General features: G+C 54.2%; 9 protein-coding genes across 9 annotated transcripts; 5 read left to right on the forward strand and 4 right to left on the reverse strand.

The window, feature by feature from the left end:
* Nucleotides 1–981: 981 nt before the first annotated feature.
* EI97DRAFT_501370 (uncharacterized protein) lies at nucleotides 982–3,529 on the forward strand (the record flags this gene model as incomplete). The annotated part of the gene is made up of 4 exons (XM_033802699.1): nucleotides 982–1,663; nucleotides 1,731–1,914; nucleotides 1,982–2,667; nucleotides 2,793–3,529. The coding sequence occupies exons 1-4, from the start codon at nucleotides 1,018–1,020 to the stop codon at nucleotides 3,527–3,529; spliced, it is 2,253 nt and encodes a 750-aa protein (XP_033653606.1). The 5' UTR covers nucleotides 982–1,017.
* A 283-nt stretch (nucleotides 3,530–3,812) lies between these two features.
* On the reverse strand, nucleotides 3,813–4,933 carry EI97DRAFT_47534 (uncharacterized protein). Its single transcript, XM_033801921.1, has 2 exons — nucleotides 4,354–4,933; nucleotides 3,813–4,288 (listed from the first exon to the last, which is right to left on the reverse strand). Exons 1-2 carry the CDS (start codon nucleotides 4,688–4,690, stop codon nucleotides 3,855–3,857), a joined length of 771 nt encoding a protein of 256 aa, XP_033653607.1. The 5' UTR covers nucleotides 4,691–4,933; the 3' UTR covers nucleotides 3,813–3,854.
* A 244-nt stretch (nucleotides 4,934–5,177) lies between these two features.
* Nucleotides 5,178–6,086, reverse strand: EI97DRAFT_377724 (U2 snRNP-associated protein Uap2; the record flags this gene model as incomplete). The annotated part of the gene is made up of 2 exons (XM_033795625.1): nucleotides 5,178–5,592; nucleotides 5,680–6,086. The coding sequence occupies 2 exons, from the start codon at nucleotides 6,084–6,086 to the stop codon at nucleotides 5,178–5,180; spliced, it is 822 nt and encodes a 273-aa protein (XP_033653608.1).
* Nucleotides 6,087–6,860: 774 nt separating this feature from the next.
* Nucleotides 6,861–8,694, reverse strand: EI97DRAFT_418814 (homogentisate 1,2-dioxygenase-like protein). Its single transcript, XM_033796965.1, has 2 exons — nucleotides 8,399–8,694; nucleotides 6,861–8,346 (listed from the first exon to the last, which is right to left on the reverse strand). Exons 1-2 carry the CDS (start codon nucleotides 8,464–8,466, stop codon nucleotides 7,062–7,064), a joined length of 1,353 nt encoding a protein of 450 aa, XP_033653609.1. The 5' UTR covers nucleotides 8,467–8,694; the 3' UTR covers nucleotides 6,861–7,061.
* Nucleotides 8,695–8,862: 168 nt separating this feature from the next.
* Nucleotides 8,863–10,586, forward strand: EI97DRAFT_418815 (Fumarylacetoacetase; the record flags this gene model as incomplete). Its single annotated transcript, XM_033796966.1, has 2 exons — nucleotides 8,863–10,182; nucleotides 10,225–10,586. Exons 1-2 carry the CDS (start codon nucleotides 9,228–9,230, stop codon nucleotides 10,584–10,586), a joined length of 1,317 nt encoding a protein of 438 aa, XP_033653610.1. The 5' UTR covers nucleotides 8,863–9,227.
* Nucleotides 10,587–11,230: 644 nt separating this feature from the next.
* Nucleotides 11,231–12,230, reverse strand: EI97DRAFT_47784 (uncharacterized protein). The gene has a single exon (XM_033801969.1). The coding sequence runs from the start codon at nucleotides 11,794–11,796 to the stop codon at nucleotides 11,290–11,292; it is 507 nt and encodes a 168-aa protein (XP_033653611.1). The 5' UTR covers nucleotides 11,797–12,230; the 3' UTR covers nucleotides 11,231–11,289.
* On the forward strand, nucleotides 11,711–13,296 carry EI97DRAFT_433486 (uncharacterized protein). The gene is made up of 3 exons (XM_033798402.1): nucleotides 11,711–12,418; nucleotides 12,467–12,647; nucleotides 12,755–13,296. The coding sequence occupies exons 1-3, from the start codon at nucleotides 12,184–12,186 to the stop codon at nucleotides 13,035–13,037; spliced, it is 699 nt and encodes a 232-aa protein (XP_033653612.1). The 5' UTR covers nucleotides 11,711–12,183; the 3' UTR covers nucleotides 13,038–13,296.
* Nucleotides 12,904–13,534, forward strand: EI97DRAFT_47670 (uncharacterized protein). The gene has a single exon (XM_033801944.1). The coding sequence runs from the start codon at nucleotides 13,112–13,114 to the stop codon at nucleotides 13,436–13,438; it is 327 nt and encodes a 108-aa protein (XP_033653613.1). The 5' UTR covers nucleotides 12,904–13,111; the 3' UTR covers nucleotides 13,439–13,534.
* On the forward strand, nucleotides 13,433–14,045 carry EI97DRAFT_501376 (uncharacterized protein; the record flags this gene model as incomplete). The annotated part of the gene is made up of 2 exons (XM_033802700.1): nucleotides 13,433–13,779; nucleotides 13,891–14,045. The coding sequence occupies exons 1-2, from the start codon at nucleotides 13,620–13,622 to the stop codon at nucleotides 14,043–14,045; spliced, it is 315 nt and encodes a 104-aa protein (XP_033653614.1). The 5' UTR covers nucleotides 13,433–13,619.
* Between the last annotated feature and the right edge of the window lie 9 nt (nucleotides 14,046–14,054).

Below are 14,054 nucleotides of genomic sequence, written 5' to 3' on the forward strand. Positions count from 1 at the left end.
ATGGAATGTTCAAGGCTGCGCTGGGTGGATGAAGTACTGTCCAAAGCAAGTCTGTCAGGCGAAGATAATGACGGCAGGGGCCAGCCTGCGTTGACCTGTGAAGGAGGACGCGGAATCCCTGCTCGTGCGTCCCGGACAGGTGAGCATCCGCTCTAAGTTTGTTTGCTGCAACTTAAAAGACATCCTTGCAGCCTGTGAAGAAATGTATCAGGGACTGGTAGATAGGTGCGTGCACAGGATATTAACGTTCCCGGGAAACTGACCCTGCCAACTGTTATACTTGTCTCTGCGTCTGGGCAGCCCCCAAACAGTGGTTCAATTCTACGGGAATCATCCTTGTATATCACTTCAGTACGTTGTGAGTTGGACTCTCTGAATAGCGCAAGAAGAGAACGATTTCCCAAAAAAATATTGCCCATTTTTTAGAAAACGTGGAGCGCACACCCATTGGATCCACGCCATCAGTACGACACTGGCAATTCGCACTCTTTTGATGCTTCTTCCGTTTGCTCACCACAGGCTTCCACGTGAATTCCGAGACTCTCGCGGTCAGCAGAAGTCATTATAGTCTCTAGTCAAGCAATACCCGCAGCTTCCCGTACGATATCTGGGAAACCCCGTATTCCGCGTAGTGTATTTTTGAGCGACCGCGTGCAGCAACAACTAATGAACCAGATCAGCCCTGTATCTACCGCTGCAACAAAAGAAGAACCACTCCTAGCGCGGGCGAGCTGCGGGTCCGTCCTGGCGAAAGTAACGGTCAATTCCAGCGGCCTGGTTGACGGGTGACCACTGAAAAAGAGATATCCATTGAAGGATGTCGCTTTTTGTGTCCTTTTTCCGTGACAGATTATCCAGGGACTCCTCCCCTTTGACGCTGCACTGTACGTGCTATGGTAGCTCGTTGTCATAGCATCCATCACCACCGCATCGTCACCTTCCCATTCCATTCCCCCCACATTCCTTTGAGTACCCAACCACGATATCCACTGTCGTGCCCGGTGCCATAACAACTCCATGCACAACACCAAATCCCTTGTATCATTCCCCCTTTGTGACCTCACCTCCACTCCCCCCTCGCACCCTAGGGCAGTCAACATGTTCACAGCCGACCTCTCCTGGACAGACCCCAAGACCGAAAAAGTCGGCGAACGCAGAGAGCGAAAAGCGCGCGAGAAGGAGAAGGGGAAAGAGCGCTCGGTATCTTCCGCTACGCCGACAGCAACAACATCCAGAGCCACAGCTTCAATCAGCAGCGGGAAGAGTGCGGGGTCGAAAACACGCTGGAAGAATGGGGATGACCGCGAGGTGTTGCAATGGTGGCCGGCGAGTTTGAAGAAATTGAAGGCGTGCAAAGCACCTGGGGGCAGAGGCAAGCTGGAAGTGGAGATGGGTAGTGCAAAAGCGAAGGTATCTGCACGTCTGGCTACGATTTCGTCGCCTCAGACAGTGCGTCTCGAGACTTCGACGCTGGGAAATCGGAATCAGAATAAGGAAAGGGATACTGTAGCCCAACCACCATGGATATACTCATCTTCTCCATTCCAAACCCTCTCCTCCGGCACCTCAGTGCATCCACCGCTTCCCTACTACGAAGCCCCCGGCATAGAAGTCGATATCTCTTCACACGCGACCGCGAATTCCGCGAACCCTTCATCTCCCGGTAAGCCCAAACCATAACATCCCACCCATGACCCCTTCCACAATGAGCTAACACCAAGAACCCCCAGATCCACACCGCCGCCCACGCAAACCCCCTGCTAGCAACATGCAAACCCTCAACCAAGTCCAACAGATCCAGCAGCTCAGTCCCCACTCGTACGTCTCGCGCATCCCGCGAGTGAGTTCCGAGGACGCGGAGGAGTCGTCGCCGCCCAGTCCATCTTCGGGAGCGAATGTTCGGCGAAGGAAAAAGTAGGTCTTGATATGACTCATTCTCCTGTGAAACATATCTCTTTCATGATGCTAAGGAAATGATTAGGAAAGTAAATTCCGTCCGCGTGCAAGGGTGTCTCGACCTCGAAGCGCTCGGGCTGCAAGATAAGTTGTTGCGGGAGCAACTGCATACGGAAGAGCTTGGGTTACCGGAAAGGCAAGAGGCGCAGGTGCGGGTTCAGCAAGAGGACAAGGGAGCGCCGTATGCGAGCGGTTTGCGGCATGGGGATTTAGTGGCGTGGAGACCACCGTCGGAATGGGATATTGTGTTCCCTGGCTCGCCCTCAGCCGCGTTAGTTGTGGAGCAAGAAGTTCCAGAGAAACCGGCACCGTCAGTGGGAGATGATTCACAGAGCTCGTCCGTAGAAGGGAGTTCAGTCTCCGTCGATGTCGAGGAGGGAGTCTACAACGCCACCTCCTCGGAATCACAAGAAAGCGTTCTGGAAGAAGACCCGGGAGTCGAAGAAGAGGACAGTTCGAACGCCTATCCCCTCCCCCTAACCCGCCTCCAACGCCTCATCCGGCGCATGGCGACCGCTCACCCGACAACCATCCTCGACCGCCTCAAGCAAGACTGGAACCCACCATTCCTCGACACCGTAGCCAGAGAGGAAATGCAGCTGGAGAAACGGCTCTGGGTGATAGCGGGTTTCCAGCAGCAGAATCTGGGCCGATACGGTCGGTTCCCTTGGGCGGATACAGGGCGGATATTGCTGCTGGGCGGCGACTTGGGTGAGTTCCAAATTCCGATTTTTTCTTTTCTTCCATTACCATCATCATCATGGCGTGTCCAAACAACTTCCTTGCCAGCTCCCGTTCTCCTGGAAATACTCAACTAACGATGGAAACTCTTGCAGCAGAAGCACTCCACCTCTCAAGCACTTACCCACACCAGCACATCCAGCACCTCACAACCACCACCGCCCAACCATCCCTACCTCCCTCCCTCCCCCTCCCCCAAAACATTACCTCCACCACCTACCCCCTACACACTGCTATTACCCTCCTCCCCCTCCCCTACCCCCCCTCCCACTTCACCCACATCCATCTCCCCACCTTTCCCTCCCTCCTGCCCTCCACCCACCTCCCCACGCTCCTCAACCAATGCCACCGCCTCCTAGCGCCAGGCGGCATGCTCGAACTGCGCCTCATAAACGCAACCCCCATCCCCGGCACCGCAGGCCCGCTCCTCAGCGCGTGGCTCGAGCAGCGACTAGCACCGAACCTCGAACGCGGGGTTTGGTGCTCGAAGCCGTGTGCGGTTGTGCGTGGGTGGGTGAGGGATGCGGGGTTTGATTTACCAGTGCAGATAATGGAGGGGGAGGGGAGGAGGAGAGTTAGGGGGGCTGTAGGGGACGGGGATGTTTGGGCGGAGGTGGAGGTGGAGGTTGGAAGGGAGGTTTGGAGGGGGATTTGGGGGGGTTTTGTTAGGGAGGGTGATGAGGGAGAAGGAGAGGAAGAGGGGGTAGGGAGAGGAAAGGGGAAGGGGAAGGGGAGGGAGAAGTGGTGGTGGGAGGAAGAGGGGTTAGTGAGGGAGTGTAGGGAGTGGGGGACTGTGTGGGTGTGTGCGAGTATTTATGCTTTTAAGAAGTAGGTCGTTGGAGGTATTGAGGGGAAAACGGGGGGATGGCGTTTTGCAGGGAATTTGTTTCGATACCTGTTTGTTTTTTTGGCTTGTTTATGTGTTTAGCAATCGCGGAGCGAGTTTCCCTCTGGATGCAGTGGCACTGTAGCTGGGTATCAAATCTCAATGATTCGCGAATACTCCAATCCGAAGGTTCAATAATTGTACCATTTCTCTCCGACGTCCGTCAACCATGCCTACAAAAAGTTTAGGTCATGCAAATTGGATGAAAACGGGGTAATTCGCCCCTCTCCACCACTTCGACCGCGGACAATGAAGCCGCTCAAGCAGTCCCTCAAAACACCCCCGGCCTCCCCCCAACCCCCAACGCCTTGATCCCCTCTTCAAACTGAATCTGCTCATCCACACTCCCCATCGGCCCACCCCACTGAACAACGCCCCGCTCATCCACCGCATAGGCACCGCCAACCTGCCATCTACACCCGCCTTCACCCACGGCACTCCCCCAGACACCCTCCTTCTTCCCCAGCAAAATCTGATTGTACCCATTCCGCGGGTTGAGCAGGTGGCCCCAGTTGGAGATCCCAAGACCCCATAAGGCGTAGAGTTCGCGGGACTCGTCGACGATGACGGAGACATTCCAAGCGCCGCCCAGGCGCTTGACCCAGGCTTCCGTGGCGGCCGGTGTGCAGTGCGACACGGCGATGAAGGATATTTGCGGGTGGCGGTTGCTGAGGTGACGGAGAGTGAGGAAGAGCTTTTCCGTAACTAGAGGGAAGAAAATCAGTATTGGGTATTCTCCATGTCTGTCGCTGCAATTCCGTAGAACATACACGGACACCCGCAATATCTCAAAAACAGCAGCATCACAGGTCTCCCATCGCGTGTCGGAAATGGCAACTTCGGATTACTCTGCGCCTTTTCCCCCTTCACCGGCGGAGTCCGCACGCCATTCGGCGGGGGCGGTGGAGTCTGCCATGATGAGAACGCTTTGGGGACGGACAATTGGACGTTGGCAAAGGGATTCGGGACGCCGGATTGCTGTGCGGAATTTGAAGGGTCGGATTTCGACGTTGTTGTGGAGGGGAAAGAGGGAAGGGAGACGTTGCTGAGGCCCGCTTTTTGGAGCGCGAGCTTGGTTCCGATCTTTGTTCCGAGAGAGCTGAACATTGTGAGTGGGAGTTAAAGGGTTGCGGCGCCGTCAGAGGGTCAACAGCTGCAGAGAAATGAGCCCTGGGCAGTCGAGGCAGTTTACGAAAGGCTGACAGGTCGTGAGGAATAGGGTTTCGTTGAGAGTCGAAGCGTCTCGCGTGTTGGAGCTGAAACGGAATCGGAACTTAGCTCGGACCCTGCCAAGGAAGACGGAAGGTCGTGCACGGATACGAGGCTTGAAGTTGAGTGAATTCGATGTGGAACAGTGCCATCCGTAGTATATTGTAGAAACCCATCGCAATGCAAGAGCTGCAGCATTATTCAACCCATCATGTAGACTTGAAATCCCCCCAAGGGATTGAATATCGAAGACGACAGCCACAAGGCCATCGTCGCAGAGCCCCTGAGAACTCCATAGCCCCTTCAAAAGAACAACCATTGATATCATACATCAGGGTATCGCGTTCGCGGAGATTCTCAACGTTGGCCAATCCGGTTCTGAATTTTAATCGACCAGATCGTTGAGAAGTTCCTCTTCTTCCTCTTCATTCAGATAGCGGGCGCTCTTCTTGAACTTGCCCTTCGGATTGCTCTGCGCAGCTGTGACGACCAGCTTCCTTCCATCGAAGCTGCGACCGTTGCATGCCTTGATGAAGCTCTCCGCCGAGTCCGCATCTTCAAAACGGACGGTGAGGATGCCCTCGGGCTCCAGGTCGTAGATGACAACGTTGGTGACTTTGCCGTGCTTCTCGCCCTCCTCGCGCATGTCCGCCTGGATGTCGGCTCGAGCGTCCTTGTCCTTCTCGAGCTCCTCCAAAGTGAAGGCGTGCTTGACGATGGCGATCTTGGCCCACTGATTCTTGGGAGCAAACGTCTCTTTGGCGACTTCGTCTTCTTCATCGGACCATTCGGCGAGTTTGCTAATCACTTCGTCAGTCGAGTTCACGCGAATAACGTTTGACTGGCTGGTGCTGCAAAACCCAGGAACCGGATGTGGGAAGACTTACCGGCTCAGCTCGGCACGATTGACTCCCTGGGCCCTCCTTTGTTCACGGGTAAGAGTCTTCTTGGTTTCCTCGAGATCGTGGGTCTTCTTGTAGGACATGTCCGCCTCTTGGACGCGGATGTTAGGTCCTTGTCCGGGACGGAACCACGAATCGTCCATCATGTTGATTGCCATGCCTACGGAGTCCTTCTTGTAGTAGACGACAAGCGCCTCTCCCTTGAAGTTCCCGTCCTCATCCGTGTACATCTTGATCCGCTTCGAGCCGTCGTGCGAGAGGTCGATCAGGCCATACTTGGAGAACTCGGCGTCAATCTCGTCGACCGTCGTATCGAGGGGGAGATTGGTGATGTAGATGCCTCGGTTTTCTTGCACTTTCGGCTTTTTAGGCTCGGGCTGCGTATGCGCCATCAGTCAATGTGAATGTGCCTGTAGGAGGATGGTACTCACTTCTGCAGATGTGGCCGCCTTGCGCTTTTTCTGGGTTTTGGGAACCTCAACCTCGGCTTCGTCGTTCTCATTTTCTCCGCCACCATAGGCGCGTTGATACGCCGCGATTTGTTCGTCGGTGGCCTGTGTTTACGAGTAAGGCGCGTTCTCCACGAAATTCAGCGCAAGCACTCCAGTAAGGCAGCAGGACTGACACTCCGCCAAAGGAATCGTCGCGCTACAGGTAGATGGGGTTATGACTTACAGGTTGGAACCACTTGCCCGTAGCCTCGTTGAACTCCCATTCTTCGTTGTCGTCATCGACCAGAATGTACTTTTTGTCCACCGTGGAGTAGGAGATGCGCTCGTCCGCTTCGAAGTCGGCGATGTTGCGCGGGAAAGGCGCGCCCCGCGCCATAGTGAGTTCCTGAAAGCAGAGTGCTGAAGAGAGATACTGGAACTGGACTGGCTCGAGGGTGCGGTGGAGAGAATAGCTCGAGGCATAAGCTTCCTGGGGAAATGTCGCGCACGGGCCATAGTGGGGCGCAGAATGAGGCGCTGGGGGATTTCATATTGGACTTGTCGCAAAGGTTGCCTCGAATTCTGCGCTTGCAGCTGTGCTACTATTCGTAGCCGCAGATTAGTCTCTTAAAGCATTCTTCCTATACTCAATTATTTTGGGTAGGGAATCAACTGTATAATGTGTACAATATGTTTGCTAGGACGCGGTGCTAGTTTTCTGTAGTTTCAGGTGATAACATATAATAGAGGTTGATACAACAGTCTGAACTAGGATGGGACTATTAAATTCTCTTACGTTAGCTAAATGAAGGGCACCTGCAGGTGCTCAAAAGAATCCATTGCCTTGCTTTTGCACAGTGGCATACAACATCCCGGGAGCGACTGAGCTGTTCCATCAATACCATTACATCCTAATCCTACCTTCAACCAACACGTCTACTTCTTTTCCGGCCTCTGAAACCTCGGCTTCAACACTTCCCAACTCTCCTTATTGTACCCTTCCTGCACCTTCTTACACTTCTTCAGGCCCCAATCCGTCACACCAACCATCAAACAACTCTCAAACATGAACGCCATGCTACCCTCGCCAACCTTTGCTGGCTTCAACTCAGCATTGGAAGCTTTCTCATGGGTCGTAGCATCCGGTCCATGTCCGGACATGACGTTGTGCAACGAGGCACCTGCAGGCTGGAAGCCTCCTCCAGTTTTGGCATCGTACTGACCGTGGATGAGGCCCATGAATTCGGACATGGTGTTTCTATGGTACCACGGAGGTCGAAAGGTGTCTTCCGCGACGAGCCACCGAGGAGGGAAGATGACGAAGTCGGCTACTGCAGTTCCAGGGTGATCCGATTGCGCCGTAAGGACTGTAAAGATGGACGGGTCGGGATGGTCGTAGGAGATGCTTCCGATGGTGTTGAAGCGGCCCAGGTCGTACTTATAGGGGTAGTAGTTTCCATGCCAGGCAACGACATCAAAGGGTGTGTGCTGTTGGCGTGCGGAAAAAAGGTGTCCTGCAAATTTACAGAGTATGTGCCACTCAGAGGAGGTGTCTTCTTCGAACGAGGCGACAGGAGCCTGGAAGTCGCGAGCGTTGGCCAGGCCATTGGAGCCAATGGGCCCCAGCTCCGGGAGTTGGAAGTGGCCCTGGTAGAGTTCGAGTATGTAGCCACGGACTGGCCCATCGGGGAGTGTAACACGGTATTTGATGCCACGAGGGATGACGCAGATCTCGTTGGGACGGACGAGGATGTGGCCAAACTCGGTTTGAATATCGAGAACACCATGCTGGAGCACAATGAGGAAGTCGCCGTCTGCGGAATAGAACGCTTCATGCGCATCCATGTCTTTCCCTGCGGCGAAGATGTAGATGCCAAGTCCAGACTTCATTGTGGGATTCCCAGCACCAGCAACGAGGTGGAGCGAGTGTACCCAATCCACCGTTTCGTCGAGGTCGAAGGGATCCCATCTTAGTTGATTGGGAATATGGTGGATCTTCTCATAGGGTTTATTCTCCGGGTTTGTGTTGTACGTCGAAGACTCGCGAGGCTCGAAGTTGCTGTGCCCGCATGAGGGGAGGATGCGGTAGAGCCAAGTCTGCTGGTTCTCGTGTCGGGGAGCTGTGAAGGCAGTGCCTGAAAGCTTTTCTGCGTACAGGCCGTATGGAGGCTTCTGTGGACTGTTTGCTCCTAAGGGGAGAGCACCCTCAATGGCTTCTGACCTGCAAAGCATTTAGCAAACAGAGTCCCGTGCACAAGACCAACTCTACCTACTCATGGTAGCAGTTGAAGCCATTCAGGTACCGATACGCGTCCTCGCGGGCGAACTGGGTTGAAGGCATCGTGGTTCTCGGACCAGTCGGGATTCAAACCAGAGTATTGCTCGAGGTTCTTGGTGGTCAGTGGTATCGTGCTCTTTGGCACCTTTTTCTCGAAGTGGGCATGAAGAATCTTGGAGAGGAATGACGCCTGCTTTTTCTTATGCAGAGGCGTCTCTGGGTCGTCATAGCCCGTCTCCAGGTCGTCGGCCATGGCTGGGGGTTGTGCTTGCGGTAAGAAGCGGAGAATGCGGTGCGGGAGGGAGGCATGGGGCTGGAGAAAGATGGACAGCGGAATGGCCCCGCTTGGGACGGCAATCTAGCCGCATGTGGTAAGTTGTGATATCACTGTATGTCACCCGACGCCGTTACAATACTGAGACCTGTGGGAAAGCCGTAGAAGGAGCTTGTCATTCTACTATGAAGTTCTGTATTTGGGATTGTATGTTTCTCTACAATCTCTCTGACTTAATCCTCCGAGCAAGATATGATACTTCACCACCTCAATTACCTAAACGAGCTAGCGGGATAGAAACTACGGAGAGTAGGCCAACCACTCCGCAAGGGCTCCTTGCCGGCTCTGCCCGTGGACAGCCATCTGTTCTCTCCGCATTCCGCCCATAACCGCTTCGTCCTACCATCGTACAACACCATGGCCGACCTCTCCACTTTGTGTAGCCTCCAGCCTCCTTGAACGAGTTTCCGGAGTTTCCGTGGAGTTGGAGCTTATCACTCACACCCTATACAGCACGACAACCCACTCCATAGCCCATACAAGACCAAAAATGACTTCTCTGAGGTCGTGGTTCAGTATTCCTCGCGGATCGCACTTTTCTCTTCATAACATTCCATTTGGGATCATATCCACGCCGTCATCCCAGAGACCCCGAGTTGCAGTTGCAATTGGAGACCATGCTCTCGACCTTCAAGTCTTCGCTGCGAGCAACGGCTTCTCAGCATGTTCAATCATTCAACCCCACCAGTCCGTCTTCTCAGAGCCAACCCTCAACGCCTTCGCAGCGCTTGGCCGGCCTATGCACTCTGTTGTGCGCGAGTACATTCAGAGCGTTTTCTCCAAGGACACCCCCTTCCCCGATGTCCTCAGAAACAATACCAAGCTTCAGAAGGAAGCCCTCTTGTCACTGAGCCAAGTGAAAATGCACCTCCCCATGAAAATAGGAGACTACACCGACTTCTACGCTGGTCTGAACCATGCATACAACTGCGGCTGCTTGTTCAGGACTCCACAGACTGCCCTTCAGCCCAATTACAAGCACATGCCGGTAGGCTACCACGGCCGAGCGTCTTCGGTCGTGGTCTCAGGAACGCCTATCCGGAGACCACACGGGCAGATTCTGTTAGACCCGACCGCCGAGAAGAAAGTGCCTACGTTCTCTGCCTCCCGGAAGCTGGATTTTGAGCTGGAACTGGGTGCGTTCATATGCAAAACCAACAAACATGGAGAGCCGGTGCCGATACAGGAAGCGGAGCAGAGCTTGTTCGGTGTTGTATTGCTGAATGACTGGTCAGCGAGGGATATCCAGTCGTGGGAAGCGGTTCCCCTTGGGCCATTCAATTCGAAGAACTTTGCTAGCTCGATAAGTCCTTGGGTGGTGCTGGCGGATGCGTTGGAGCCGTTTAAGACGAAGGCGATGGAGAATGACGCTGAGGTGCTTCCGTATCTGAAAGAGACGAATCCTAAGTCCGTATACGATATTCAACTTCAAGTGGACTTGAAGAGTAACGCCTACCCTTCTTGGATTGCAAGCCGTAGCTAACAAGCCACAGCACCCGATGGCAAGTCATCAACCATTACGAAAACGAGCGGCAAACATCTCCTCTGGTCGTTCCCTCAGATGATGGCGCACCACACTGTCAACGGCTGTCCCATGCAAGTCGGAGACATGCTCGGCTCCGGAACCATCAGTGGAACAGAACCCTCGGAGTTTGGCAGCCTGCTTGAGCAGAGCCAGAACGGACGCGTTGCAGTAAAAATTGCAGACGGCGAGGAGAGGAACTTCCTCGAGGATGGTGATGAAATACGTATTACGGGCGTGTGTGGCAGTGATGAAGACGCGCTTGTTGGATTTGGTCAGTGTGTGGGGAGGATCGAGCCTGCAATCAGTCTCTCCATTGATGGTTAGGCAGTAGTGGGAGAGATTGCCATTGTCCATGCCTGGTGGAACACGTCCAGCAGGGCATGGGAAGCCAGGATCAGATATCTCCTTCATCCTGACACCAATCTCGAGCGGATAAAGTGACCAAGTCGCATCAACCTCCACACTCTTGCGCTTCGTTCATATCAATGAACTAGGCTCGGTGCTCCCGGTGAGAAGCCAGTTACGCAGGACGAAGTTCACTTTCTTTCTCCGCAGAGTCCTCAGAAATCCAGTTCCAGCCCTGGGCATTCCCAGGAGTCAGATTACGATTCCACAATATGCAACATATTGCCCCCTCCCGGATATCCTGTTTCGGCGATATTACGTAGTGCCACGGTTTCGTCTGCACGAACCAGATGGCGGCCATCATTTGGGGAATCCGTGTTTGGGATCGACCGAACAATGAAGACTGGTTCATGGGCGGCTTATGTGAGGCGCGTCCTACTGCTTTGGAAAATGCAAGCTATAAATTGCGACATTGACGCTTCGCGCGTCCTTCCTTTGTGTGATTGTCTGGACCTGGATGTGGGGGTTGGGGAAAAAAGTGGGCTTGGGCGGCTGGGGAAATAAAGATGGAAAGCGCTAAACCATGTCCGACATTAGCGGGGGACGCGGATCGCGCACTACCCGAAGCCTTTTCTGACCGCATCTGGTTGCCAGCTTGCGACAAGAGAAACCAACAAAGCGATCATCTATTGCTGGAGCAACATGCCACGAGAGTCTCACGGTTTGCATCTGGGTGACAGCACAGCAGAGCGTCAAGAGAGCGGGTGGTGATGAGAGAGCGCCCAGTGAAGGGAGGGGGTGAATGCACACACGCGAGAGACCACACCCGGTCGGCCTCCCAGTCGTGGGCGCGTACACTGCGGGTTCCTGAGACTCGACGGGCGGGCTGATTGGACGATGCGGGTTGTTTCTCTGCGGTGCCTGCATGTTTCAATCGCTTTGGCCAAAGCTTGTTTCTCGATATCTTTGTCCCGGACCTCAATTTGGGGCCTTGGGGCCACCACGGTGTGCGCACTGCGGATTGCGCAGCCGCAATCAAAAGTAGATTCGCGCCTAAAAGAGGTCCCAGAGTGCGATCAGCAGCCTTGTTTGTGCTGCTTTCACTGGGTGCGTGGCTCGTGGCGCAGGGGCGGGTGTTTCCCTCTGCGCCAGTGAGATTTGTGTGACTGAATCCCAGCCTCGCGCCCATGATTGATTATTATTATATTTGTCCTTTCCGCTGCTTGCGCTGAGGACTCTATCCTTGCTTTGCTGCTCTGGCCGTTCACATTTGACTACGTCCCTCTGCGTCCGGCTTTCACTGCTCCAAACTCCCAGCCATTACCCACCGAACAACCCACGTGGTGGAAAGATCGATTGAATCCAACCCTGCCCTTCCCCGTTTGCGTTCATCAAAGTTGCGACTGCCGTTTCCACAGCCTCCCTCGACCACTTCCCCTTTCACCAGCTCTTCGTCTTTGTTCCTTTGTTCTTCTTCTTCAACATCTTGTCGGCTCTTTTTAGCAACATACATCAATCCACCACAAAACCGCTCTTGAGCATACATTAATCCACCACAACACTTCCAATCTTTACAATGCGCTTCACCGTCTGCGCTGTCGTCGCCGCGGCTACTGCCGTCAGCGCCCAATCCTCGACAATCGTTCCCGCTCCCGTCGCCAGCAACAGTCCCGAGGGTGCTTCCTACGTTGCTACTCTACCGGAGAAGGGCACAGTTCGCGGCTCCATCACTGGTATCTCGGGTCCGAATGGCGAGGGCACCAAGTTCCAGATCTCTGTGTCGGGGCTTCCTGCAGAGGGCGGTCCTTTCAGTGAGTCAAGAATCAATTTTTTCTCCAACTCTGCTAATACAGTACTAGTGTACCACATCCACGAGAAGCCCGTGCCTGCCAACGGCAACTGCTCTGGCACAGGTGCGCACCTGGACCCCTACAAACGTGGCGAAGTTCCCCCTTGCGATCCGCAGAAGAAGGAGACGTGCCAGACGGGCGATCTCAGCGGCAAATTTAGGAACCTGACCGGTCCCGCCGACAGCGATTCGTATGTGAAGACCGCTTTCATCTGTGGGGATATCGCTGATAATGTTTAGCTACCTCGACCTCTACTCGTCCACTAACCCGTCCGATCCCTCCTTCTTCGGCGACAAGTCCATCGTCATCCATCTGTCCAACAAGACGCGCATCTCGTGCGCCAACTTCACGCTGCAGAACGGCGGCATTGCCCTTCCCTCGTCGGCTGTCCCGTCGAGCGGCTACGCCCTGCCTACCGGTATCAGCGGCAACCACTCTGCCCATCAGCCCTCCGGCACAGGCTCTAGCCATGCTTTCACTTCTGCGCCACCCACGCAGCCGCCCACTCCTCAGCCTTCCAGCGGCGCTGCTAGGTTGGTGGTCGCGGGTGCCGGTGCCCTCGCTGGAGCCGTTGCCATGATGTTGTGAGCAGCTCTGGCTTGCATAGTGCACGTGTTGGCGGCAGGTTTTGAAGGAACACATTTGGCGGTGGTAATGGCTGACGAATGGCATCAATTGCATAGAGTCGTGATGATGAATGCGGATACCGTAATGGGGTGGCCTTCCTTTCTGCTAGGCGCCTGGTATATGTTCTCTTCTTCCAGCTTTAATGATTCTTGGCTTACCGGGCAATGCGTTTGCGAAGGGGTAATGCAATGCAGTGTAGATACCAATAAAATTTCAGTAATTTTTTCAAACATTGGCGTGCAAATTCTCATTCTCTCGCTATTGCTGTGCGTGAATCTCAAGTTATCTTACAAGTACTATAAAAATGCATTGCCTAGCGCAGAGCAAAACGCATCATCGTGTTTCCATGTCTGAACCTTGGAACGTGCTCTGGCGAGACAACATGACGTCACGCCGCCTTCCTGCATAGCCTAACCCCATCAAGCTGGCTTCCCGCCTCTTAGGCAGCCCTTATACCTGCTCTCCTCCCCGCATCGTTAATCAACACTTCCCCTCCCATCACCGCTTACCCCGACTCCTGAAGAAAATTGACAGAATGTTGCTTCAGTCATTCCTCGCGCTGCTCCTGCAGCTCTGCCTCGTCTCCGCCGCTCCCGCCGCTCCCGTCTCCGCACAGGGTCACAATACGATCGGATACGGCGCTGGAGGCGGCGTCGTGGGGTTCATCGTGTTGGTGTTGGATATCATTGTCTTCAGTACGTCGTGATTTCTTACTGCCTTCCCCTTTTTTCTCTTTCGAAAACAACCTCTCAGAGAAGCGGGGGTTTGATGAACAAGGAGATGATGATGCTAATGCAGGTGCACAGTCGAGGTCCTCAATTCCAACCGCCCCGTGCCGAATAAAGTCCTCTGGTGCTTGCTCGTCTTCTTCTTCCCGATTGTGGGCATGTTGATTTACTACTTCTTTTCTAATCGGGCCGAGCATAGTCGGGGTGGGGGTTATGAGGCTATCACCAGTTAGGTGGAGCAG

Source organism: Westerdykella ornata (assembly GCF_010094085.1).
Source record: "Westerdykella ornata strain CBS 379.55 unplaced genomic scaffold EI97scaffold_11, whole genome shotgun sequence".
Lineage (NCBI taxonomy): Eukaryota > Fungi > Ascomycota > Dothideomycetes > Pleosporales > Sporormiaceae > Westerdykella > Westerdykella ornata.

Bases quoted from the DNA above. Each gene is read 5' to 3' on its own strand.
- EI97DRAFT_47670 (XM_033801944.1), top strand. From the start codon at position 13,112: ATGGCTGACGAATGGCATCAATTGCATAGAGTCGTGATGATGAATGCG.
- EI97DRAFT_418814 (XM_033796965.1), bottom strand. From the start codon at position 8,466: ATGCCTTCAACCCAGTTCGCCCGCGAGGACGCGTATCGGTACCTGAAT. The intron at 8,347-8,398 runs GTAGGTAGAGTT...AATGCTTTGCAG, and splicing joins GGCTTCAACTGCTACCATGA to GTCAGAAGCCATTGAGGGTG.
- EI97DRAFT_433486 (XM_033798402.1), top strand. From the start codon at position 12,184: ATGCGCTTCACCGTCTGCGCTGTCGTCGCCGCGGCTACTGCCGTCAGC. The intron at 12,419-12,466 runs GTGAGTCAAGAA...ATACAGTACTAG, and splicing joins TGCAGAGGGCGGTCCTTTCA to TGTACCACATCCACGAGAAG. The intron at 12,648-12,754 runs GTATGTGAAGAC...TTCGGCGACAAG, and splicing joins GGTCCCGCCGACAGCGATTC to TCCATCGTCATCCATCTGTC.
- EI97DRAFT_47534 (XM_033801921.1), bottom strand. From the start codon at position 4,690: ATGTTCAGCTCTCTCGGAACAAAGATCGGAACCAAGCTCGCGCTCCAA. The intron at 4,289-4,353 runs GTATGTTCTACG...TCTTCCCTCTAG, and splicing joins GAGATATTGCGGGTGTCCGT to TTACGGAAAAGCTCTTCCTC.
- EI97DRAFT_47784 (XM_033801969.1), bottom strand. From the start codon at position 11,796: ATGGGCGCGAGGCTGGGATTCAGTCACACAAATCTCACTGGCGCAGAG.